This window comes from Lagenorhynchus albirostris, chromosome 15 (genome assembly GCF_949774975.1).
Source record: "Lagenorhynchus albirostris chromosome 15, mLagAlb1.1, whole genome shotgun sequence".
NCBI classification, from domain to species: Eukaryota; Metazoa; Chordata; class Mammalia; order Artiodactyla; family Delphinidae; genus Lagenorhynchus; species Lagenorhynchus albirostris.
In genome coordinates this window covers 49,335,314-49,359,664 of record NC_083109.1, presented here as the reverse complement: position 1 = coordinate 49,359,664, position 24,351 = coordinate 49,335,314, and the positions used below count along the sequence as shown (strand labels likewise).

General features: G+C 61.8%; 3 protein-coding genes across 14 annotated transcripts in view; 2 read left to right on the top strand and 1 right to left on the bottom strand.

Annotated features, from left to right (window-relative positions):
• NPRL3 (NPR3 like, GATOR1 complex subunit) overlaps positions 1 to 8,759 on the top strand; it is a 33,141-nt gene extending 24,382 nt beyond the window's left edge. For 2 of the 6 annotated variants that reach the window (XM_060122634.1, XM_060122632.1), the window contains 7 exons: positions 498 to 654; positions 3,254 to 3,314; positions 3,799 to 3,928; positions 5,989 to 6,127; positions 6,271 to 6,460; positions 7,159 to 7,351; positions 7,897 to 8,759. In XM_060122634.1, coding sequence (XP_059978617.1) covers positions 498 to 654; positions 3,254 to 3,314; positions 3,799 to 3,928; positions 5,989 to 6,127; positions 6,271 to 6,460; positions 7,159 to 7,351; positions 7,897 to 8,062 — 1,036 coding nt within the window. In that variant the 3' untranslated portion in view covers positions 8,063 to 8,759. Of the gene's footprint in view, positions 1 to 497; positions 655 to 3,253; positions 3,361 to 3,798; positions 3,929 to 5,988; positions 6,128 to 6,270; positions 6,461 to 7,158; positions 7,352 to 7,896 lie in introns of those variants that run through there. The other 4 variants (XM_060122635.1, XM_060122633.1, XR_009535149.1 and 1 more) reach the window with 3 other exon arrangements.
• Positions 8,700 to 21,701, bottom strand: MPG (N-methylpurine DNA glycosylase). 3 transcript variants are annotated; one of them, XM_060122638.1, is made up of 4 exons: positions 21,560 to 21,701; positions 14,460 to 14,693; positions 11,552 to 11,756; positions 8,700 to 9,148 (listed from the first exon to the last, which is right to left on the bottom strand). In XM_060122638.1, the coding sequence occupies exons 2-4, from the start codon at positions 14,679 to 14,681 to the stop codon at positions 8,742 to 8,744; spliced, it is 834 nt and encodes a 277-aa protein (XP_059978621.1). In that variant the 5' UTR covers positions 14,682 to 14,693; positions 21,560 to 21,701; the 3' UTR covers positions 8,700 to 8,741. The 3 variants fall into 3 exon arrangements, with proteins under 3 accessions (XP_059978621.1, XP_059978620.1, XP_059978622.1); XM_060122637.1 differs by lacking the exon at positions 21,560 to 21,701 and adding an exon at positions 16,699 to 16,836; XM_060122639.1 differs by lacking the exon at positions 21,560 to 21,701 and adding an exon at positions 16,683 to 16,788.
• RHBDF1 (rhomboid 5 homolog 1) overlaps positions 18,670 to 24,351 on the top strand; it is a 22,406-nt gene continuing 16,724 nt past the window's right edge. For 2 of the 5 annotated variants that reach the window (XM_060122628.1, XM_060122627.1), the window contains exon 1: positions 18,679 to 18,803. In XM_060122628.1, the coding sequence (XP_059978611.1) occupies positions 18,744 to 18,803 (60 nt within the window). In that variant the 5' untranslated portion in view covers positions 18,679 to 18,743. Of the gene's footprint in view, positions 18,804 to 21,775; positions 21,899 to 24,351 lie in introns of those variants that run through there. The other 3 variants (XM_060122631.1, XM_060122630.1, XM_060122629.1) reach the window with 3 other exon arrangements.

The window sequence follows — 24,351 nt, the reverse complement described above, 5'->3', positions numbered from 1 at the left end:
AAGCGCTGAGCCCAATCTTCTGCCTCCCCCTCCTCCATCAAGTCCTTTGTTTCCTTAAATGTTTTTTAACCAGAAAAGGAAATCTGGGTACATAACAGAAAATGTTGAGACGACAGAAAGCAAAGCACTGCCTGGTCCCTCCTCCCTCCCCAGGCCTGTGCGCCGCCCCGGGCTTCCTTGCTAAGCGTATTTCTAGGTAGTTCTGTTCATAGTCTGCAGTGGGGATTATGCTTTTCCCATATTTGGGACTCTTTCCTTAGGAAAGATTCACTCGTTTTCGAACGAACATTTGCTGGGCAATCCCAGAGGTGGGATGGAGCCAGGTCACCCGTCAGGCCTTCCTCAGTTTTTTCTGTGGGTGATCCTTGCAGGTTTTTAAAGACCTCAGGGCACAGCACTGTCTTCCGCTTCCTCCCCGGCCTCTTCTCTACAGATGCACACCCAGGGCAAGGGCCTGTGGCTCGCTGGTTGTGATGACCCGTGTCTCTGCCCCACAGCCCGTACCACGCCCTTCTGCTGCTCAGCGACGAGAAGTCCCTGCTGGGCGAGCTCCCGATTGACTGCTCCCCAGCCCTGGTGCGTGTGATCAAGACCACGTCTGCTGTGAAGAACCTGCAGCAGCTGGCCCAGGACGCAGACCTGGCCTTACTGCAGGTACCCTGGGGGCTTGAGGAGACACCCTGGGTGGGCAGGTTGGGCAGCAGGGAGGGGCTGGACGCATCACAGCTGGCACCTCAAGTCGCCTCCCTAGGGCCTCCATCCAGCCGAGGGCTGCTGCGTGGCCTGCTGTGGTGGTGGGTGGATCTGGAGTCTGACCTGGGATCAGGCCTCGGGATTGACTTCCTCCTCTGTGGAGGGGAGGGGGCAGTGAAACTGTGGCAGAGGAGTGAGGCCATTGTGGTGCCAGGTGACGGGGCCGCACAGGACCACAGCCAGGGCTGGGGGCTTGCAGGGTTGAAGCAGGGGTACGCAGAGTGCCTTAGCCCACGTGGGAGCCATGCAGAGCCAGCACCAAACCCAGTGGCCTTGATTCCCCACGCCACGCCCCACGGGCACACAGGCCTGTGTTACGGTGCAAGGTGCCACCTCCTTGCCGAGCCACGTGCTCATGAGCTGCCCTTTCTGATCAGATGGGGGCCCCTTCTCCCTGGCTGTGGATCTGGTTTGAACCTGGGCAGGGGCTGGGGCCAAGGAAAAGCACAGGGAGAAGTTGAAGGCCAGGGGCAGGGGGCCTTCCAAGCGACAGCCTGAGGGTGGACTCAGGGTCTGGAACGGGGCACTGTGTGACCGCCAGGGGGCAGCAGGGCCTGGCCCAGGGACCAGCGGCTCCTACAAAGGCCAAGGGTGGAGCACCATGAGGCAGGCCACCTAGGCCCCTGCGAGGCACCTCCAGGGAGCCCTTGGCCTTTGCTCCTTAGCACGTTAGGGGAGCTTGTCTACCAGGCCTGACTCTCGGGCCATGTTCCCCAAAGCAGCCTTTCTGGATTCTTTCGTCCCAAATAAGCCCTTCCCCCATCGCTACCCCATGACCTTTGTCCACCCCATCTGAAAGTGTTTATCGGACGCTGCCTTCGTGTTTCACATGGGCTCCTGGACTGCCTTCCTAGCACCCACAAGACACAGAACATTTAACGCGCTAGCTGTTGTGTGTGTACTGCGGAGTTTGTGTTCTGACCAGTACTGGCTGATCAGCAGATGCCTGTGGGTGTGCAGCTCTGAGGGGGTGACCCTCACTGTCCCCTGAGGCTGCCCAACGCGGAGCCTGTTTGGACACTGTGCCTCACAGTTCCCCCAGACACAGACAAAGCTCTGATGATGTCCCCTTCGCCTCTCCCCGGCCTTGCCATGGGGTCCCCTTGCTGTTTCCTTCCATGCCCCTTCCCGCTGAACCTGGTGCAAATCAGGGTTTGCCGCTGGTGTGGTCGTGCAGACGCCCCCTGGGGCCCAGCCCTGGTGGTTGACCTTACCAGCCTCTGGGACTGCTGCTTCCTGCAGCAGACCACCTAGCGGAGGCCCCCGTGGGGATGGAGGCCAGCGAGCCCAGCTGGAACCTCAAGCACAGGTGTGAATGTCACCAGATGATTTAAAATCACTCATATTCCATCCTAGGCAAAAAAGCTCTGCAAGTATTTTGAGGGTTTTTTGTCATGATGAAATTAATATATTCTTATAAAAATTCAAATATCGTACAAATTATAAACAGAAAAAGAGAAAGTCCCCATAATCCCATATCCTAGTAGTAACCTAGATTCCTCCAAGCTTTTTATATACATATTAACACATAATCTCTGAATAACAAAATTAGGATCACACATTACTTGTGATTGGGTGAACAGTGGCCCCGTAGACCTAATCCCTGGGACCTGTGAGTGTGACCGACCTTATGTGGGACTTTGCAGATGGGAATAACGCCCTTGAGACAGGGTGATGATCCTGGATTATCTGGGTGGGCCCTTCTGAGAGGGAGGCGGGGATGTGACCATGAGGCAGAGATGAGACGTGTGGTCACAGCAACTTGGAAGCAAAGAACAGTCTCCCTGCTGACAGCTTGACTCCAGCCGGGTGATCCTGATTTCAGACTTGTGGCCTGCAGAGGGCGCTCTGGCTGCAGAGAGGTGGGAGGTGGAGCCCATTGGGCGAGGGTGGTGGCAGAGATGGAAGGAAGGGGGCCTGTGTCCTTTAGAGCCATCAGCACTGGGACTTGGGCTGAGAAAGAAGAGGGTCAGCGATGGAACTGAAATTTCTTCTGTGTTTGATTTGGCTGTGGCACTGGAGGCCCTGTTTGCCGAGACGAGGTAGAGGTGTCCCCGGCACTGTCACAGGTGTGCATGCACCCTCAGAGGCTCTTGGCCGTGGTGCTGCAGGATGAGCGGTGCCCGTTGCCGTGGTCTCACCCTGGCTCCCTGTCCTGTCTTCATGGTGTGTGTGTCTTGAGAGTCAGGGCAGCAGGACAGTGGGATGTTCTCCAGGGATGAGTGTGTGGAGGGGGCAGGTGCAGTGACCCATATCCACTGTCACGTGGAGCCCCGTCTCCGTGCTGGGCGCCGGCTGGGCTGTGGGGTGGCCTCTGCTGGGATGTGCAGCCAAGCCCCTTGATCAGCTGGACTGGCCTCATCTCGGGTGCCCCAGCGTCCCTGTGCTGGTGCCAGCCAGGACGGCTCAGGGACCAGTGACGGAGAGGCTTGTGGCCATGAGCCAGGGGGCTGCGTGGGTTGGCCTCCCCAGCATTGTCCTCCCGGCCCTCTGCCCGCAGGTTTTCCAGCTTGCGGCACACCTGGTGTACTGGGGCAAGGCCATCATCATCTACCCGCTGTGTGAGAACAACGTCTACATGCTTTCTCCCAACGCCAGTGTGTGTCTGTGAGTCCCCCTGGCTGCCAGAGCCCAGGGCCCCCGAGTGGGCAGGGGAGTGGCTGGCAGGGCCGGCCAGGCGGTGCTCCCCAGGGCAGCTGGGCCCACGTTCCAGTTCTGGCCTGGTCCAGCCCTGCATGGCACCCCTAGCCTGTGCTCTTCCAGCACCTACGGCCTCCAGGAAGGGTCTGCACCTGCCCGTGCCTGCCAGCCAGTGGGTGCTGCACGGGGCACCTGGTGGGAGGTCAGGAGCCTTGGCCTTGACTAAGGGGCTCATAGGGGCTGTGGTGTGGGGAAAGCATCTGGGTTCTGTCCTCATTGCACCCATCCTGGCCCACCCACCAGGCTGCGCCCCCTCCTGCCCACCACAGGCTCATGGCGAGGGTGCAGACGCCTGAATGGTGGGGAGGTCTGCTGAGCTCACGGACCTTCACCCCCTGTCCCCAGGTACTCTCCGCTGGCTGAGCAGTTCTCACGCCAGTTTCCATCTCACGACCTGCCGTCTGTCCTCGCTAAGTTCTCCTTGCCGGTCTCCTTGTCAGAATTTAGGAACCCCCTGGCCCCCGCTGTGCAGGAGGTGAGTCTCAGGAGCTCAGGGAGCCCAGGAACCACCCACCTGGGTCAGTCCCTGATCCCAGGCTCTCGGTGCTGCCGTGCTTTTAGCCTTGGTTTGGGGGGAGGTGCTTGCTGTGTATGTGGTACCTGCCCTGCCAGGGTGACCAGAAGCCGTGTCCCTGGCTAGGCCACCTGCAGACACTTGAGCATTGCAAGTCCCTCCCCCCATGGAGCCCCCCTGCCCCTGGTGGGCACTTCTTAGGGTTAGAACGCAGGTAAGAGGCCCAACTGGCAGGAGATCGGTGACCTCTCCTGGGAGGACAGAGCCACTTGGTGCCCCCTTCTGGGCCTGGGGATCCCATAGTTGGGGGACGCAGAGGGGATTTTGTTTTCACTGAGTCTGGTCCCTACACTCCTACTCCCTCCCCTGCCTGCCACCGTCCAGGTGGCCACAGGGTCTGTGGGTATAAGTCCTGGGCTCACTGATCCCCAGAATCTCCTCATCCAAGGGGTCCTGGGTCTTGGTCAGGGCGAGAGGCAGGCAGGGTGCTGGGTGTGGTGGGCTGGCCCCCAGGGAGGGGTGAGACGTGTGGAGCAAACTGGTGAGTTCTGCGTTTGTGGCAGGGTTGAGTGTAGCCTGGATCCGAGAGGCTTTGCCTCCTCCCCTCCACTGCAAACCTGGGGCTTTGGGGCTCTGGGCAGGGCCAGGTGGGACAGGTGTCAGATATGGGTCTGGGTGTTCTCAAGGCTTTGTCTTCAAAAGTAAAGTATTTGCTTTAATAAGTGCCAGGTCTGTTAGGCAAAACCAGTCCTTAAAAGCTTAAAAGGGGGCTTCCCTGGTGGCGCAGTGGTTGAGAGTCCGCCTGCCGATGCAGGGGACACGGGTTCATGCCCTGGTCTGGGAAGATCCCACATGCCGCGGAGCGGCTGGGCCCGTGAGTCATGGCCGCTGAGCCTGCGCGTCCGGAGCCTGTGCTCCGCAACGGGAGAGGCCACAACAGTGAGAGGCCCGCGTACCGCCAAAAAAAAAGCTTAAAAGGAAACCCTTTTCCTCAAGTTGTGAATGAGGAGGAGACCCTGTTGGTCCGCTCATTTAGATGCCAAGCGTGACCGTTCTGAATGCTGTCTTTCATGGCACCTTTGGTTTCCAGGAACTGTGCCAGGTCGTGCCAGCTGAATAAAAGACACACTTTGCATGTTCACCCTCTCCCCTCCCCAGCGGAAACTTCCCAATGGTCCGGATGGCGGGTGGCTTTTCTAGGCCAAGCCCGAGGGGCCCGGATGGAGCCAGTTCTGGTTCTGCTCAGTCCCAGGGTGAGGCCACCTGCCTTCCATACCTACTACTTCAGGCCCAGAATGTGCTCAAGTGCTGATGAAGTCTCTTAATATAATTTTTATTTATTTAAATTGATTTATTTATTTTGGCTGCGCTGGGTCTTTGTTGCGGCACGCAGGCTTAGTTGTGGTATGTAGGATCTTAGTTCCCCAACCAGGGATCGAACGCGGGCCCCCTGCATTGGGAGCAAGGAGTCTTTTTTTTTTTTTTTTTTTTTGCGGTATGCGGGCCTCTCACTGCTGTGGCCTGTCCCGTCGTGGAGCAACAGGCTCCGGACGCGCAGGCTCAGCGGCCATGGCCCACGGGCACAGCCGCTCCACGGCACGTGGGATCCTCCCGGACCGGGGCACGAACCCACATCCCCCGCATCGGAAGGCGGACCCCCAACCACTGCACCACCAGGGAAGTCCGGGAGCAAGGAGTCTTAACCACTGGACCACCAGGGAAGTCCCTCATAATTTAATTATTTTACAATCCTTTTCAATTTTCTTTGGTGTGACTGGGTCACATATGCCCCTATTTCCATGCCCGGTCAGCCAGCCCCTCCCAGCAAGGGACCCCCAGGGATGAGCAGGTGGGTGTGTGGGTCTGAGGATGTGGACGCCATGTGCACACACACCCCCACTCAACGGCTGCTGGAGCACCACCTGCACAGGCTTCCCGGTCCCTGGGCAGGCTTTCAGGTTGACCCAAGGGGAGGACTTTTTTGCTGTCAGGGCAGCTGCCAGCAGCCTCTTTCTCAACAGTGTCCAGGGTCCCCACAGAGGCCAGTGGGCTGGGGAAGAGGAGGCAGAGCAGGTCCTCCGCGTCACAGGTCCTGCTCCTCAGCTCTGGGCAAGAAAGGACAGCCGTGGGCAGCCCGGGCGTGTGATGGAGCAAGGGCAGGTGTGGCCCCGCCGCCTCCTCTGGACGGGAGTTGGGGTTGCAGAGCGGCTGGCGGCTGGGCGCTCCCTCTCTTGAGGTGTGGGGCCTCACCCTGACCTCCGGGGTGACCTGGGGGTCATGTCTCAGGCCTGCCCGTCCTGCAGACACAGCTCATCCAGATGGTGGTGTGGATGCTGCAGCGCAGGCTCCTGGTCCAGCTGCACACCTACGTTTGCCTGATGGCCTCGCCCAGTGAGGACGAGCCCCGCCCCCGGGAGGATGACGTGCCCCTCACCACCAGGGTTGGCGGCCGCAGCCTCAGCACGCCCAACGCCCTCAGCTTTGGCTCCCCAAGTAGGACCCCCTGCCCAGGGCATCTGTCTGGTGGGGGGTGAGCACCTTGGGCGCCCTTGGAAGAGGCAGGCGGCCAGGAGGCCCAGTTTGGGCGCCTCAGGGAATGACCACAGCACCTTCACAGGGCTGCACTCGAAAACGTGCACACACAGTGTCCGTGGGCAGCTGTGTCCCCAAGGACACCACTTCACCCAGCTGGGCAGCTCTCCCTCGGGGAGGTCCCCTCCCCCGCCTCCCTGAGGACGAGGCTCTACCTTGCTGAGTCAGGAGCAGCCTGGCCCAGCCTGGGGTCAGAGCAGACCACACCCCGTCCCTGGGAGGACCGTTGAAACCTCCATGCTCAGGGCCTGAGGAGACAGTGACTGTCATAGTCCCTTTTCGAAGGAGCTGTTTTGGCCACGGTGTGCCCCCTAAGGCAGCAGCCCCGAGCCCCGGGTCCCTGGCTTGGGGAAGACGAGGGGCTGGAAGGCTTAGGGGGAGGCACCTCCCCAGGCTAAGGTGGGGCCTTGGACATCAGGCTCAGTGCTGGACCTGCCTGCTCAGGGCTCCTGTCTTCTGAGTGGGTGGGACGGGTTGGATGACCAGGCTGGCCTTGGGGTGAGGGGCTGCTCCCCAAGGGCACAGCAGTTATTTCCCAGGTGGGCGCAGGTGACTCGTGGGGTTGGGGGCAGCCGCTCCCTGACTATGCCCGTCCTCAGCCAGCAGTGATGACATGACCCTCACCAGCCCCAGCATGGACAACTCCAGTGCAGAGCTGCTCCCCAGTGGGGACTCGCCACTCAACAGGAGGATGACGGAGAACCTGCTGGCCAGCCTGTCCGAGCATGAACGGGCAGCCATCCTCAGCGTGCCCGCGGCACAGAACCCTGAGGACCTCCGCATGTTTGCCAGGTAGAGCAGGGGCCACATCTAGGGACAGGACAGAAAGTGGATCTCAGCTTAAATCCCGATGGCAAACAGCCCTCACTGGTTGAGGTGGCATCTCCAGTACACAGCCGTCGCTACCTGGCATTTGCATGTGGGGGTCTCTTCTGTACTTCCTGGGTGTTTCTTGTCACGTCTTGGGAAGCAGCAGCAAGTTCTTGTCCTCATGGGGATCGGGTGGGGCCCTTGGTCTCCACGCCATAGGTGACACAGACTTGTCACACCCAACCCTGAGTTGGGTGCACTGGGTGTATGGTGTTCTGGGAGCGTCGGGTTGTCAGGGACGGAGCCCCCAGCCGAGGTGCCCTAAGAGCCACAGCAGCATGAAGCAGAGACGCTGCCAGCTGACCCTGCACTGCCCTCACCTCCGTCAGGGCACTGAGGCAGGGTGACATTTCAGGGGCCACGGTGGGCAGCGGATCCAGGGCACTGCTTGGAGCAGGGGCCTGTCTGAGGACCCCCTCCTCCCGCCAGCTCCGTAGTTGTGCTCATACCCACCCTCCACCCCCCAGGCTCCTGCACTACTTCCGCGGCCGCCACCACCTGGAGGAGATCATGTACAACGAGAACACGCGGCGCTCCCAGCTGCTCGCGCTGGTGGACAAGTTCCGCAGTGTCCTGGTGGTGACCACCCACGAGGATCCGGTCATCACTGTCTTCCAGGCCCTGCTCACCTGAGCTGGGGCACCGGAGGGAGCCTCCCCAACCCCAGGCTCCTTCCCTCCCCATGGGGCCCCTGCTCTCCACATCCTCACCCGCCTCCAGTCCTGGAAACAGCCTCAGGGGCTCTGAGCTGAGAAGGTGAGGCTCGAGCTGGGAGAGCGTCCAGGACTCTTGCCTCGGAGTGAGGCTTGCATGCTGCCCACACCACCTTGGCTCGTATTTCTCTCAGAGCCTCGCTCCCCCTCCCGTGTTCCCCGGGCCTGGGCTGTCCAGAGCTTCAGGTCCGAGGGCCTGGCCTGGCCTGTATGGCCAGCACTGGCCGCCTGCAGGCACCCTTCCCTCCAGCTTGCCGGTGCCTGGCCCGGCCCCTCCCCGCCCCCCACAGTCCTGTGTTAGCCACCAGGAGGCCATGGCCAAGCGGTCGCCCCCGTGCCACCTGAGGCACGAGGACCTGGGCTAACGGTGTCCCGCAGCTGTCTTAGCTTCCCCTTGGCCGGGGCGGGGGTGGGGTGGGGTGGGGAGGAGTGACTGCACCGCTGCTCCCCACACACGGCTGCCTCAGGCCTGAGGAGGAAGTGCACCTGCTGGCCCCGGGTCCTCCCAAAGAGATGAGCTGGCCACAGACAGGGGCTCCGGCCGAGACACAAATGACACTGTTTTCTATAAACACAGCATTTATTTCATTTTTAAACAATTAAAAATCCTCATCCCGGCTGGCCTTTGCTCTGGCCTGTGTGTTCCGCTTGGCCGCTCTGTCTACCACACTGACCCAGGGGCTGCCCTGCACATAGAAGCGCAGGGGCTTCAGGGCCCACTCTCCTGCAGAGCCGACGCCCACTCGGGCTGCTGCCACCACAGCTGGCTCACTGGGCCCCAGGGGGCCCCGCTCCAGCCACACAGCCTCGTCTGTGGCCAGGTCCCGCTGGTCGAAGCTCTTGTCGATGGCCAGGGCCTGGCACAGCTTGGAGGGACCGTTGCAGAGCTCAAGGTCTTTGAGGGCTCGTCCAGCAACACCTTTGCGGAGGGTGTGGCGAAGCTGCCGCATGGCCTCCAGGCCCCCCACGGGCTCCAGCGCTCGGAGCAGGACACATGCCCCATCCCCTGTGGAAGAGATGAAGCCTCCCAGGTTGTCGCCCCACTACCCAAGGCCCGACCAAAGCTTTGGGGGTGACACCTGTGCTCACTCACCATCCAGACCCTCTGCCTGCCTCCCCCTCCCGCACACCTGTACCCCCAAGGCACCTATGCTTCCTATGGGCACCAGCTGGGGAGGCATGGAGCTCCCTAGCTCCCTCTGTGAGGTCAGCAAAGAAAACCCCAGGGTCCCCCAACCACCCCCCGCACTGGCTGTTGGGGAAGCTGGAAGCCTGGCTTGGAGCAGCCACCAGTGTGCACAGGACGCAAGTGAGCCCCACCCTAGGATCCAGTGCGGAAACTGACAGAGCAGGAATAGCCCCCCACCTCCGTGGGGTCCCCTCCCCAACCAGTTCAGGCCACTTGTGGGACGGCAAGCAGACACCCAGGCCCAGGGATTCCCTCGAGAAGACATCTCTGTCCAGACCCCCTTGGATTCCTGGCTGGGGACAGTGATTACTCCCTGTGCCCTGGACAGAGGTGCCCTGACCCTCCAGCAAGGCCACTGTCCTGGGACACCTGCTCCCCTGACTCTCAGCCCACCCACTAGCTGGGAGTCTGAGGGGCTCAGCCTGAGGCGTGGCCAGGCCAGTCCCTCTCTCAGGCCTCAGCCGCACAGGCCTTCCCATCAGCACCCAGGAGCTGGCCTCCTGCACAGCCAGCAAGTGTGGGGGTGTGTTCGACCAGATGTCCCTTAACCAGCCAGTTTTCAAAGCACTTCAGGATGTGCCCAAGGGCACCTAAAGCCTTGAGTTTTAGTCCCTCTGTGATTCCCGGGTAGCTCCCCTCACTGGCCTCAAAGCTCTCTCTGGTTCCATCCTGAACATAGTGGGTACCACCTGCAGACAGGTCTGGAGGAGTAGCTGACCCCTCCTCTCCTGGGATGCACCTGAGTCCAGACTCCTGACGAACAGAACACCCCTACCTCATCGCACCAGGCCTCCCCATCATCCCCCGCCAACCCCGTCTGCCTGCACCAACCGCACAGCCCCAAGTCCCGGTCTCTGCACGGCCTCCACCCCACAGGCAAGGACTGTCTCAGCTGCCCCTCTCCCTCACTCCACCTGGATGACCCTTGGCCCTGTCTGTACCCATGTGGTTTTCAGCTCCCCTAACCTCGACATTCCTGGGGCATCCTGGTCACGTAACGAGAAAGTAACACACCACCTCCCACATCTGCTCTGTCCACTGTACCCGCAGAAACTTGGGCTCCTCCCTTTCCTCACTGACTGCAGCCCCTTGTCCAAGTGCAGTCTCCTCTCACGTGAGGGGTTGGTTCTAACGCCAAAGAAAAGCTCAGCGACCGGAATAAGCTCTGCGCCTGATAACAGGGCCCTCAGGGGCAGTCCCTGTCACTCAGTTTCACACAGCACCTGCCTTCTGCTGGGCACAGGGCCAGTCGTGGATTCCCTGTGTCCTCTGGCCCTGTGGCTCTGGCATCAGGCATCCCCAGCTGTCTATTCTGGGCAATCACAACTCACACGTTAATGGAATCCTTCCACGTGTGTGACCGGCAGCCCCTTATTGTCCTCGAGCCTTCATTCACTTGCGTGGGCAACGGGAGGCTTGGCAGATGGACGCTAGGACCGGCTAGCCAGAGTGGGCTGGGCAGACCACCCCCCCACCCCCCACCCCCCCCCGCCGTTGCTGGTCAGCAGCGGCTCTGGCAAGACGGTGCTGGGCACTTCCTTCCCAGCACAGAGCACTCAGAAAACACAGCTGCCTACCCACGAAAGACCCAGTGGGTCCCCCAAGGTGCGTGGACCCTCCCGGGAGCTTTAGACCAGCATCCCTCCCATCGGCACCACTGACCTTTGGGGCCATGATTCTGTGGAGTTGGCCATCCTGTGCATTGTGAACTGCTGAGCATCCTCCCTGGCCTCCACCCACTAGAGGCCAGGAGCATCCCCACAGATGTGATGACCAAAAATGTCTCCAGACGTTGCCTAATGTTCCCCAGGGTGGCAGTATCATCCCCAGTTGAGAACTGGCCCAGACCCCATAACTGGCCGCCTGGCGAGGCTCCTGCCTGAGCCCAGCTCACCCCAAATCGATCTCACTCTTGTTTCCCCACATCAGCCCCTCCCGAGTCCTCTCTGGGCCGGCAGTGACACCAGCACTGAGCTCTGGGGCCAGCGGTGGGCTCGTGAACCCATGGGCTCTGTGTTCAAGTCAACCCATGACCTCTATTCTGTGGGGCCCCTGGCACCTCTAACCACCATCCGTGCAGCCAAAGTTCCTGAAACCCTCGCCTAGCCTAGCAAGGGAACCCCCTGCTCAATCACCTAGCCAACCCGGTCCTCCCGGGGTCTGCCAGCTGAGGGGGCTCTGCCCAGGCCTCCTGCTTCCCCAAGCCCCAGCACCGCTCACCTTGGCTGGAGACATTCATGCAGAAGTAAATGCCATAGATGAGGTACACATACAGCGTCCCTGGCTTCATGAACATGCCGCGGTTGCGGGGGGTCTGCCGGCCGCCCCTCGAATGGGCAGCTTCATCCTCTGGCCCCAAGTATGCCTCAGTCTCCACGACGCGGCCACGGAGCTCTGTGCCATCATCCAGCCGTCGGACCAAGACCTGCTCAGCATAGGAAGGAGCCGGGTTCGTTCCACCCTGACAGTCCACAGCCTGGACTCATCTCCCCAGCTCAGGGTGTACAGGTACAGGAACCCAGGTACAGCTGGCTCTTCCCCACCATCCCCTCCATCCTGCTGGACCACTGGACCACAGGCCCTGCTCACCAAGTGTCCTGTCCACAGGGTGCAGCCATCTCAGGCCGACCAGGGCTGGGCTGGGCACCAGCACTAGTGAATTCTCACACTTCCTCTCAGCAGGGTCCCCTTGGACTTAAAGCTTAGCCTGGGGCTGAGCAGTGTGAAGGGCACAGGGCCCTGCCTGGGATTCCAGAGCCTGTGGAGCCCCCTCCCCCTGGACTAACTGCAAAGGACCGTCACACTCAGCCCCCACCCAGCCAACTCTGAAAGCAGCAGGACCAGCTGCCCAGCAGTGCCCCATGCCTGGCCCACAGCCCTGGGGGTAACGAGCTCCACAAGGAGTGGGTCAGCGCAGGCAGCAGGCCAGGAAGGCAAGCCTGGCGATGGTTGCCTCAGACAGCACCCTGGGCAGGGTGGGTACAGGAGGGGACAGAGGGCCCAGCCGAGGACAGGGCAGGGGGCAGTTGTCAGGGGCTGTCCCCAGAGGGGTGGGTGCTCTCAGGCCAGCAGAGCACCTAGGAGAACAGAGTAGGCCACAGGAGAGCCAGGCAGGGCCTGCGGAGCACTGAGTACCCCGGGAGCCGAGTCCTCCCCCGCCTGGAGCCCCTCTGCCCTTCGCCACGCATCACCATGGTACGGCCCCAGGAATGGCCAGCAGTCATGTCCAGTGTCCGGAGCCCCAGGTCTGACTCAACCAGGGTTCACAGTGGAGTTTCAGGGGCCAGCCACCTCACCAGGGCTGTCCCTAGCACCTGCCTTGTCCTTAGGCCAGAGCCTCAGGCAAGTTGGACAGCCAGGCCACCATGCCTTAGCCCACGGAGCTCAATGTGTCTGCGGCCAGGGTCAGTGTTGTGGGGGCAGGGAGGGGTGTGCTGGAGGCTGGACTCGGGGTAAGGGTTAGAGGAGGCCTTCCTGGAGACAAAGCCCACAAATCCCTATATGTGTGCACAGGTGGGCTTGGTCAGAGCACCTCAGATGGGGCCTCCCTCCCATCTTCCCAGGAGACGAGAGGGAGCATTCCCTGTCAGCCTGACACCTCCATGGGGCCTGGGGAGGAGCCCCCCACAGCCCTTTCCTCACTGTCTTCTTTCCTGTCCTGAATTTCACTGATACCATTTCCAGATAGCAGATGGTGGTTGCCCCTCACCCCAATTACACACATCTCCTCCTTGCTGGTGGAGGGTCCCGAGAGAGGCAAGACCCTTCTCAGCTGAGAGGGTGACACAAGAGTGGTCTGGGTTGTCATGGCAACTCATTGCTCCTTGCAGTGACCTGCTTAAGGATGAGTGCATGACCAAGGCTGGTCAAGAGGTCTGTGAGGACGTCCACTGAGGGGTAATGAAAAAGGCTCTCCACCCTAACCAAAGGCACATACAGGGTGAGACCCGCCCTTCTCTGCTGGACATCGCCCTGTCTACCCTCAGGCTCAAACAGGCGTGATGCGAGCCTAGGGGAGCCTAGGGGGAGACTGTGACACACTGAGGCCCTTGGGCCCTCTACCTGATGCTGGACCCACCTGCCCCATGTGCCTTTGCACATGAGATCATAACCTCTCCTGGCTTAAGGTGCTTTTACAAGGACCTTCTGGCCCTTGCAGCTGAAAGCATCCTCATGTAACAGACTCTGGTCGCTTCTCAATGAGGTCACACTTTAGGTCACACTCCACTAGCTCACATTTTAGGATCTGTTCCTGGCACCAATTTTCTATTAGCCACAGAAGCTGACTCTCCTTGGCCATTTTAACCTAAAAGTAGGCTCACTAAAGGACACAGGGTAGCCATGGAACCTCCAGGAGGACCAGAAAGCCAGGCCTAGCCAGATGGTACTCCAGATGGATGTGGCCAAAACTCTGCTGCTGCGGCACATGCCATGTACACACAACATGGTGACGGGCTCCACCCCCAAGGGCCCTGGGCGGTCCTGCTTCCCACCCCAGAACTTGGAGCTGCAGGGGCTGCTGGGAAGCCAGCTCCAGCACTGTGAGCCACTGTGGGGAGAAGGAGGCTGTCTTTCATCAAGACAATCCCGATGCTGGGCAGCCCGTAGGCCATGGCCTCAGCTGCCATGTGTCTAAAGCTGCTACACACATAGACAAGCTCCAGCAGGGGCACTGACCGTGTCAGGGGACGGGGCAGGCAAAAGCAGCCCCTCACAGACAGGGGGGCCAGCCTTGACCGTGGTCCTTGTAAGAAACCTGCCCTGAGGGCAATCCCAGGTGGACCAGGGGTAATGCTCCCACAGCCCCAGGGAGAAGTCTAATGTTGTAGCTGCCCCGTCCTCACTGCCCAGAGCAGGCAGGCACCCCTAAAAACCTCGGCATTCTTCCCAGCTGACCCTGGACCCAGAGGCTGCCCCAGATGACTGAGGTGAAGCTACCCAGGAGCAAATGTGGGCAAAGTGGCTGACTGCACGTGGCCACGCAGGGCCCAAGTGCCCAAGTGACTGCACACTTGGCCCACACAGGGCCAAGTCAGGGATGTGAGCCCAGCGGGGAGAGGGCTGGGGCCCACAGACGCTGCACAGTGATGACCCTTCAGCAGAGGCCATGCCGCTACATTTCCATTACCTGTCCCAGAAATGCCCGTGCCAGGGAGACGGCAGGCTGGTCGAAAAACTCTGATCCCAGGCGACCAGGGCGGCCCTTTAGGCTTGAGAAATAGATGCTGCGCTGGGGTCCGAGTGTCGTGGGTGGCTCCAAGCGGGGCTCCTTGGGGGAAGATGTCCGGGTCCCATCTGGCGGGCTGTGATGCCGCTTGGCCTCCAACAGTCGCTGCTTTTTTTGCCCCATTCTTCAGGAAAGCTGAAACGGGAAAGGACAAGATAAAGGGTCTGAAGAGGAGAGAACAGATGGTTGTGCAGTGAAGTCGGGAGCTCAAGGACTCATTCAACTGCCTGCCTGTCTCCTCATATGCAAAAAGAGGGCAACCAGCCTGTGCAAACAGAATGCCATACTTAAGCCATACCTGGCATGCTCAGCCCTGCGCTGGGACCCAGGAAGACTTGGGAAATGACGGCACGTGAAGGCAGGCTGGTGGCAGCAGTGACTGGTAGCCACTCTGCTGCACGTGCCATCCACAAGCAGGAGTGGCAAAGGGCTGCAGGGCCTGGGGAGGGGACAGTGGCACCCAAGCCTGGGACAGGAGGGCTGCTGCCCTCTGATTGCCACTCATCACGTGGTCTCCAAATGAACTTCTGAGCTTCTTTCTGGAACCCTTCCCTTTGCACCTGCCCCTAACCAGGAATTTTAAAACAGCTGTGACCTCAGTGGGGCCTGGCCGAGGAACGGATTGTGGGTCACTGTGTCATCCACACCCCTCCCCAATGCTGGCAGGGCTCCCACTGGGCCAGACCCCTCCTAGAATGGCCCAGAAGGCCTGACACACGCACATGGGTGAGCACCAGGCAGACTGTCTACTTGGCCCCATCCCAAGCGCTCAGGGTATGACCCCCAATGAGTCCCCAGCTGTCCTCTGTCTCATGACCCAGGATGTCAGAATAAGGCTAAGTGAGGCAAAAGTGAGGTGTGAGGAATGAGGAGGATCTGCCGAGACCGGCACACTGTCTGCCTCCCACCTGCTGCCACAGGGCCTGGGAAACCTGACCACACACCCTTGGCCGTTCGGGGACCAGCTGCTCTCCAAGGAAAGGAGCAGCAGGTGAGCACTGGGGCCTGGAAACACCCTCCTTAGGGGCTGATTCTCATACCTCCCTGGCATGTGACAGACCCGTTATTTTTAGCGTAAGTGCTGACATTCTATGTTGTCCGGAGCTGCAAGCCTGCTGAGAATGGATGTTGATATGACCCTGTCTGCAGCCAGGCGCATTTGCCAACACCCACCACAGGCTGATTCCAGGACGCTGCGGCCCCTGTTCTCCACCCAGGTTTGGCCCCCGGCCTGCCCCGAGGCTCTGGGGTGGCGCTGGGTCTCTGCCCTGACCCACCGTGGGCAGTGGGGGTCGGCTCATGCAGATGCCCTGGGACTGAGGCTCAGAGAGGCCTTGTCTCCCCCTCTGCAGACCTAGGATTTGAACCTGCCTCAGAGCCTCAGGCTGAAGAGTGGGGTGACCCTGCCATTGCACCCAAGGGTGACCACTGCCCCAGAAAGTGACCTAAGGTGTCTGTGCCTCTGTTTCATCTGCAGAAAGGGAACCAACATTGTCATACAAGATGGTTCCGAGAATAAAATGAGAAGCCGGGTAAGCACTTGTCTGGGTACACCGAGCGCTCACCAGTTAGGAAGAAACGCAAAACCTGGGGACAAGGGTCACTTCCCAGGCTGGGCCCAGCCAGTGGAGGGCAGAAAACAGCAGCCTGGATGGGGACACCCAAGGGACCCGCCAGCCCTCCATCAAAACCTGGGCAAACAGTGGGTTAGTAAATAAAGGGAGAGCATTTATCCGTGTGGGACAGACACTGAAGGGAGGAGTGTGGGGAGGTGGCCCCTCGAGGCAACCCTATGGTCATTTCTGCGGCAGGCGGGCTCGGGGCAGGGGGCGTCTGAGCCAGGTTGAGCGCCCAGCACGTAAGCAGGAAACCGGTGGCGGGCGCTCCTCTCAGACCTCACTGGCGACCACGGGCAGGGCCTCGGCTTTGTTTCTGGCAAATGGAGCAGCCGAGCCAGCCCCACCCCGCCGTCAGGCGCTCGTCTGGGAACTGCAGACGCCTAGGGGCGGCCCATGCGCACATTACTGGCTCCCACTCAGGGCTCACTGCGGTGGCGGTGCGACTCCGGGGGGTCTGCCCCCGAGCCAGTCCTTCGGCCGTGCGTCCGGCGAGGAGCACGCTCACCTAGGCGCGCACTCACCTGAGCCCCGCGGCGCGCGGGCAACCGGCAGTTCCGTCAGGGATCTCGAAACTTGTACCTGCCGGCGCGGAGCCCAGCCCGGCGCGGAAGGCACCCCACCGCCCACCCGGAAGCGCCGCCGGGTCCGGGGTTGGAGCCGGCGCCTGCGCGGAGAAGGACGGAAGCCCGGCGGGGGTAGGGGGCGGGCGCAGGCGTGGATCCGCCCCGGGGGTGGGGCCGGGCTAGCGATCGGAGTTTCCCGCTGTCGCCCCTGCCCCGCGCCCTACCTCCCATCCGGGACAAAGGCCCGGGGCTGCTGCGACAGTTGTGGTGTGAGGAGGGGGAGCAGGCAGCTGGGGTGGAGGGAAGCGCTCCGCCCCGCGCCCCTCCCAGTGACATGCCCCCCGCCCCACTTGCACCCTGGTCCCGCCGCAGCCGCAGCGCTCACTCCACCTGGTGACCTCCAGCTGGTGGTCAGACCACCAAGAAAGAGGCTTGGTCCCTGTGAATCTTGACTGGGCCCTAGAGGGGCCCCGGCTGGGGGTGTAGTGGTTTGGGGGTGCCCCAGACGGTTGGGTGGGGTGCGCGTGGAGTGTGCGTGAGGGAGGTGGTGTCGGAGCCCCTGGTCCTTGGGACTGCGGAGGGGCATTACTTGCTCCATACCTGCGGAGCATTTGGGTGGAGGGGACAGATAGGGCGGGGGAGTGGGCCAGGAAGACTTTGTCCTGGAAGTGGACCCAGGCCTTTCTGGAAGCACCACCACTCCCATCACAATATGGATGGGTCCTGGGATTCTGTGTCTGCAGTGGGGCCCCCACCTTTCCCACCACGGAAGGATGCTGAGAGGAGCCCGCCCAGGTCCAGGGGTGGGCCTGCTGGAGCATGGCCAGCCTCCTGAAGAGGCTGAGGTGAGCAGGAGGGCTGTGGGGACCCAGGAACACCCCTCCTGCAGGGCAGTGGCTGGGGGCAGTGTGAGGTATGCCACTGCCCTTTGGGGCAGCAGGGGGAACGCCCCTGCCCTGGACCATGTCCTGAGCTGTCTGACTTGTGTCACCCTGGCCCTGTGAGGGGTACCCGTGGGGCCTTGGAGAACAGTTGGGCAAAGGATGGTGTGTGTGTGTGTGTGGGGGGGTGCTGGACGGGCCACGTGAATGGGGCCCTGGGATGAGCGAGTGTGGCACCTGGTCTCAGGGCAAGTCCAGCTGGGGGAACCCTGGTCTCCAACTCCTCCTCCTCCTCCTCCTTGGACCAGCCCAGGAGCTCAACTCCAGCCCAGGCCCAGGCCCAGCTGTACTCCCCTCTCCGCCCAGGGCCCCAACCAGGACTTCCTGCGGAGGGAGGGGCAACAGCCTTTCAGATCCTGCCGGAAGCCACCCAGCTGTCTGCGGCACTTTGTGCCGCTTCCTTCCGGGGCTGGGCGGTGTGTCCTCAATGAGTGCTTGTGAGGCGGGCCTGGATGTGACTCCCACCCCTTTCTTTCCTCCTTACCCGCTGCAGCCATTCTGCCCGAACAATGACTCCCCCTCCTGCCTTCCTGTGTGCCCAGCCTCCCTTCCCTCCTCCCTTCCCCCCTCCCTGCTCTGGGAGGGAAACTGAGGCTACAGTTGGGCCACTCCCCCTGGCGGGGGCAGGGGCAGGGTGGGTGCAGTTTTGTATTCATTTTCATTTCACAAATAGTGCATGGTCCTTGTAGAAATCATGGGGAGTCCACGCATTCCCAAAGGGACATCTTTTTCCCAACTTGAAGATGAGGAAAGAGAGGCTTGGAGGACAGCCCAGGAGGAGGAGGCAGGGCTGGAGCCAGCAACCCCTTCTCCAGATGTTCCAGCCTGAGTGCAGGGCCTTGCACAACCTCTGCCCCCCCTTCCCCCCACCCCCCCACTTCCTGGTTTGTGGTCTGAGGCTCCACCACAGGCTGGAAGTGGTGGGCTGAGCATTCCCACTGTGGCCTACAGGGCAGGCAGGCTGGGGGTAAGAAGGTGGTCTCGGTGGGAGGAGGGGCCTGGGGCCTTCTCTTCTCAGCCCCAGAGTGCCCTGCTTCTGGGCTGGGAGAGGCTCTTTGGAGGATGTCCATGGAGGATGAAGGTGAGGGCACCCTCAATGCTTTGAAAGGGGCCAGTACTGGGGTGAGTTGCTCTGTGCCCTGCCAGGCCTGCCGTGGCCTCTGGAGGAGCCGTCAGACCCTGGAGCCTTGAGAGAAAGGACAGCGGCTCCACCAGCCACAGAGGCCAGCACTGTTCCTACCCAGCACACTGTTCACTGTCCTTCTCTCTATGTAGGGACAGCTAACACCGTGAAAGGGGCAGCACCTTCTGGGGGTGACATCTCAGTAGGGCGGCCTCTGGGGCCCTCTGCAGCTGACGGGTCCTGGGGGCTTGGAGGCTCCTTGGGCAGAGCGAGCAGCTGTGGGCTGCATCTTCCTTTCCTGGGGCTGTGCTGCCAGTGCTGCCGGGCCCTGAGGCCAGGTACTTAAGGGCCCCCCCTTGCCAGGCCCCAAGACATGGGGAGGGGCAGCTGCCTCAAATAGACAGTGACTTCAGGCCCTGGCTGGTCTGGCCCACTTCTGCCTCTTCCCCAAATAGCCAGGGGCTGGTCCCGGGCCCATTCAGGCCCCCCAAAGCTCAGGCTGGCCTGCTGAGCTGATTCCAGATGGCTGGTGGGGATTGCTCTCAGTGGTCAGGACTGCCACCCCCTCAGGTCCTAGAGTGAAGTGTAGTCAGGGGGTGCTCCAGATACTTGCCCATCCCCAGTCACCTGCACACATACTGGGCAATTGCAGCTGATTTCTGGGGTTTCCGTGTCAGGCCCTCCTCCACCAGAACACAGGGCAGGCCAGGTGTGAGACAGAGCACATGTGTGTGCACACACGTGTCCCTGTGGATTGGGTCCAGGCCTCTGCTCATACTGTCCTTCTGATACCCGGGTCCTCGCTCAGGAGGCTCGGTGGGCTCAGAACCTGGGGATTCCTGGGTTTGCCTGCCAAGGTGTACTTGGGAGCCACACCTGTGAGGGGCAAGGGTTTGCAACAGCGGCTGCTGGGGTCCCACTGGAGCTGAGAGGGTCCTTTGGAGGTAACCTGAACGAATGAACCAGGGGGAAGCCACTTACCTGTGACTGGACACACAGACCACCCTCTCTGGGGAGGGGGTGTTACTTGGGGCAAGGCAGCTCTCATTCACTGAAGGTGACTCCACGTGGGGCGGGGGTTGAGGTGGGGGGGACTGGGGGATGGGCACCTGTCTCAGCTGTGAGCCAGCTACGGCTATGCTCCTGGCAGCTGGGAATGAGTGTCTGGGTCATGGAGGGGGCCCGGGTACCCCGCAGTACCCACTGCAGGAGACTTGGCGGCACTGGATGCCTGGCCACGGCAAGCTTTGGAGGTGACCCCAGGCCCTGGACTCCAGAGATGACACCACTGCCGCTGGCCCTGCCAGCCCAGGCTGAGCGTCCAGGTGGCGGGGGTCGAGAATGCCAGGCATGGAGAGACTGTCCTTTCTGTGCGTGAGAGCCTGGCATGGGAGGGGTGGCAGTGTGGGCAGCCAGAGCCCTGAGCATTGGCACTGGGCAGCCTTCAGCCTTCTTCTTGCCTTGTGTCCCCAAGGCACTTGTAGTCACCACCCCACCCCGCAGTGAAGGAGTCCTCTTGCAGCCCCTCCAAAGCTTCCATTGTCTCCCTCCACCTAGGAACTGTGTTGATATACTGAGTTCGTAAATGACGCGGAGTGTGCAGGCACCACTCTGCCCTGAGGATGGATGAGGAGACAGTTGGAGGATTCTGTCCCTTTCCCAGGCTCCTGGGCCAACTGTGAATTGGCTGCCACCTCAAGTTGTCTACTTTCTGTGTAGCCAAGGACCAGGGCTTTGTCTGCGGTCATACCCTGGGCATAGCTTGCTGACCTGACCGTGGCAGCACCTCTGTTCAGAGAGGACCACTGCCTCCTGGTCCCAGACCAGCAAAGGGCCTGTGAAGACACACTTGTGGACCCTCCAAAGCTGGAGGGGCTGGGCCTCATGTGCCTCAGTATTCTGGTTCCCAGCAGAAGGGTCCTTAGGACACCCATGGTCCCAGTTCTGCTCCCTACGGGGTGGAAGTCTGTGCCCCTCCACCACTCACAGCTCCTGGTCAGCCCTGCCCTGCTATTGGCACCCCCTCCCCCATTCCCGGGTCTTTCTCTGGTGATTGTGCCCCACCGACTCCTGCAATGTCAGGAGAGAGGGAGAGGAATGTTGGAAAACTCCCACCAGCGGCCTCAGCCTACAGCAGATGGGCCATTTCGTGTTCGATTCAGGGAGTGCAGGGATGGGCCCACAGGGCTGGTGGGTGAGCCCTGAAAGAGGGAGGAGCACAGAGTGGTCGCCGGAAATGGTGCTGCCGCCTCTGCGCCTCTGCTCCAGGGGTTCCAGCCTGGCCTGGGAGTGCCTGTTGGGGGAGCAGGGATTCAGCGGGTGGGGAGCACAGGGGCCCCGGGAGGAGGTCACTGCTGTGATCCTGCCTTTGGTGCGAGTGCGACTGAGTGTGCATCAGTGGTTGTGTGCACGTGTGTAAATGGGTGAGAGTGAGCATGGAGGTGTTACAGTGTGTATATGCAGAGGTGTGTGTATGTGAGTCTGTGTAAACAGGTGTGGGTAAAGGAACACGTGGGCGAGCATGAGTGTGAGTGCGTACAGAGCGTGTGTGTTTAAGTGCATGAACGCAGGGGCATGTGTGTGCGAGTGAGGCTCCCGTGCGGCTTAGGGTGAGAGACTGGGCAGCGCGGCCTTCGGAGGAGGCTGGCGGTTCGGTTTACGGTAGATCCAGGACCGCCTCCCCCCTCCCCCTCCGCACAGCGCCCCCCGCCCACTTCTCAAGCACAAGTCAAAGCAGAATAAGGTCAGGACTCACTCGGAGTCTGGGAGCGGCTGACGCTGACCATCAGGTTCGGTCCAGCTGGGCCACCAGGTCCTCCCTCCCCGACCAAGGCGCTTTCGACCCCCAGCCGCAGGTGTCCCCGCCGCCCTCCCGGAGGAGGTGACTCGGGCCGGGCGGGCCGCGCGCATTCCTGAGCCTTGAGTCAGCGCGGCCGCCCCCTCCGGCCGGGCCCGCCCCCGGCGCGCACGCCCCTCGCTCCATGGCATTCCCGGGCGGGCGGGCGGGGACTCGGCGCGGGTGCCCTCGGGCCGGCGGCGGCAGCCCCTCCCCGAAGCCCTCAGGACCCCCGAGGCCCCGGTGCCGGCGGCGGCGGTGAGTGAGCGCGCGGGGCTGGGGGCGCGGGGCGCGGGCCGGATGGGTTCCGGGGCTGCGTCCTCCGCGCGCGGGGCCCGTCCCCACCCCTCCACGGCCGAAGCCGCTCGGAGCGGCCGGAGGCTGGCTGCGTCCCGGCTTCGGGCGACTCTCCGCCCGAGGCGGCCGGACTTTCCTTCCCGGAGTTTCCCGAGCCGCCCGAGGAGGCGGCCCAGCCCCGGATTCCTAACCCGGCGCGCCGCAAAAATAGCCCGTGGCCGGATTAGCGCGTCCCGGCGGCCTGACCCGGCCGGACATCTCGGCTCCATCCCCCGCCCGACAGCTGAGGGTCCCGGGAGCGGGAGGGCTCGGAGTCCGGGGGTGTCCCCAGGCGCCTCTGAGCTGTACCCTCCCCCCCTTACGCTTTCCTTCCCGGCCACCACCGGTGGGTGGTGTCTCCAAGTCGAAACTCCAGCTCAGAGGGTGGGACTTCTCCGGATCATCCCTGTCCCAGCCGTGTTCCCTGGGGATGGGAATAATTTCAGCAATAATAGCAGTAGCTGTGGAACTGGAGGGGGGGCGGTGGGCGGTGCGAGGAGGGAGTGACCCCACCTTCCGCTTCACAACCCAATCTCCCCGGCTCTAAACACTGGACGCTGCCGGGCACTTTCCCTACCCTGTGCTCAGTGGCCAAGAGGAGCAGGCCAGGGCTGAGCCTGTGGCCACCACACGGTGCCTCAAAGCAGGCCTGCTCTTGGCTGGGGAGATTGCTGGACCCCAGGTGCTCAGGGCACTGGAGGAGGGCCTGGCTGTCTGCCCTGCTGGGGGCATGTCTGTGGGGCTGGGTGGGGAATGGGCAGGGGAGCCAGATGGTCCTGAGCAGAGTTCCTTCTTCTGTGTGTGCAGTTTGGGGTGGTGCGTCTGTGTGTCTCTCTGGGTGGGCGAGGTCTGCGTCTGGAGGCCCTAGCCCTGTGCTGGGAAAGGCCCCCCCCACCCCCACCTGGGGACTTCCTGGCAGAGAAGATTCAAGGATGAAACTGGCTTTTCAGGTTTGGCCCAGCCAGATGCTGGGTTCTCCCCACCCCTGTGGAGCCAGCCCTAGCCCCCTTAGCCCCCACCCAGAGGCTGGGAGGAAGCTGGGCCACCCAGCAGATGGCAGGGGCCCAAGGGGTCCCTGAGGCTGAGCCCCCTGCAACCAGGGGTTATTCTGGGTTCTTTTCCTTGAGAAAAGCAGGGGCTACTAGTGGGGCATAAGAGTTGAGTGGCCCTGGATGGTATGTGCCAGGCCCCAGGCTGCTTCCCAAACCCTCCAAGCAATCTCTGCCCATTGCACAGGGAGCTGACTGAGAGCACCAGAGCTGGAGCACTGCAGTGACAGCATCCCCCGTCCAGCGTTAGTGGGCCGGCCGGCGAACCACTGCCCTTGGGAGCTCCAATTCTAGGGGAGCCCTTGGTTCAGAGGGAGTCACCCAGGCCTCGCCTGCCTTCCTGGGCCCACCCTCAGGGCCTCTGGACTCAAGCTGCTGCTCAGGGCACCTCCTGTAGCTCCTCTCCCCAGATGTGAGGGGCTCCCCCCGCCCGCACCTCCCCAGCTCCAGTCCCTCCATGTCATCGGTGTCTGTGACAGGATCGACTTTCAGCCCAAGGATCAGATTCCTTAGCTTCTGCCTGTTTTCTGGGTTAGGTGTGTTTGAGGGTGACTCCTTCCTCCCTGAACTGAGATGCTCTGGGTGGAGGTGGGGTGGAGTGGTGGCCCAGAGGGGCCTGTTAGCCCTCCCCAGCCTGAGGAGCCCAGATGGTCTGCCCCTCCCCTGGGGGGCTGTGGCCACCTCCCCAGCTCCTGGGCAGACATGGCCCCAGGCTTTGAACCCCCCTGGAGGCTTGGTGACCACAGGTGGTGACTGGCCTCTCTGAGCCTCAGTTTCCTGATCTGTAAGATGGACACAGAGGACTCCTGCAGGGGTTGTGACAGGTCAGTGGGGCTAGCCAGAATCAGGTTTGAGGCAGGTGTGCCAGGCTTCTGCTGACTGAAGCCATTTCTGCTCCGATAATCGACTTCAGGGGCTTGGTGTCCCCTCCCGCGGCCTTACAGATACTATCCAGCAGCTGACGTGTTCTGAGAAGGGTTGCTAAGCCAGAGGGTATGTGGGCACCGGGAGCTCGTGTGGGGGTGGGGGTTGGTCAGGGGCACTTGTGGGGCCTCTGACTGGTGACTAGGCTGCTCATCTGCCTTCTGTCCAGGCCTGTTGCTGGGATGTGGGTCTTTGCACTGTGTAGCTTGAGACAGGCTTGCACCTAACCCCCGAGGTCCAGCTAGACCCCAGATTGTCCCATCCAGAAGCTATAGCTGAGCCCCTGCCCTACCCCACTGTGGCACGGATGGGTTCTCTGACCTTTCTGAGCCTGGGGCACCCCGACCCCAGGGTGCGTCCACCCTGCCAGACCCAGCCGGGTCGTAGGCTTTAATTCTGGTG

Coding starts and splice junctions, on each gene's coding strand:
- MPG (XM_060122638.1), bottom strand. CDS start 14,681: ATGGGGCAAAAAAAGCAGCGACTGTTGGAGGCCAAGCGGCATCACAGC. Junction 11,757..14,459: donor CACGGGCATTTCTGGGACAG/GTAATGGAAATG, acceptor TATGCTGAGCAG/GTCTTGGTCCGACGGCTGGA. Junction 9,149..11,551: donor CATGAATGTCTCCAGCCAAG/GTGAGCGGTGCT, acceptor TCTCTTCCACAG/GGGATGGGGCATGTGTCCTG.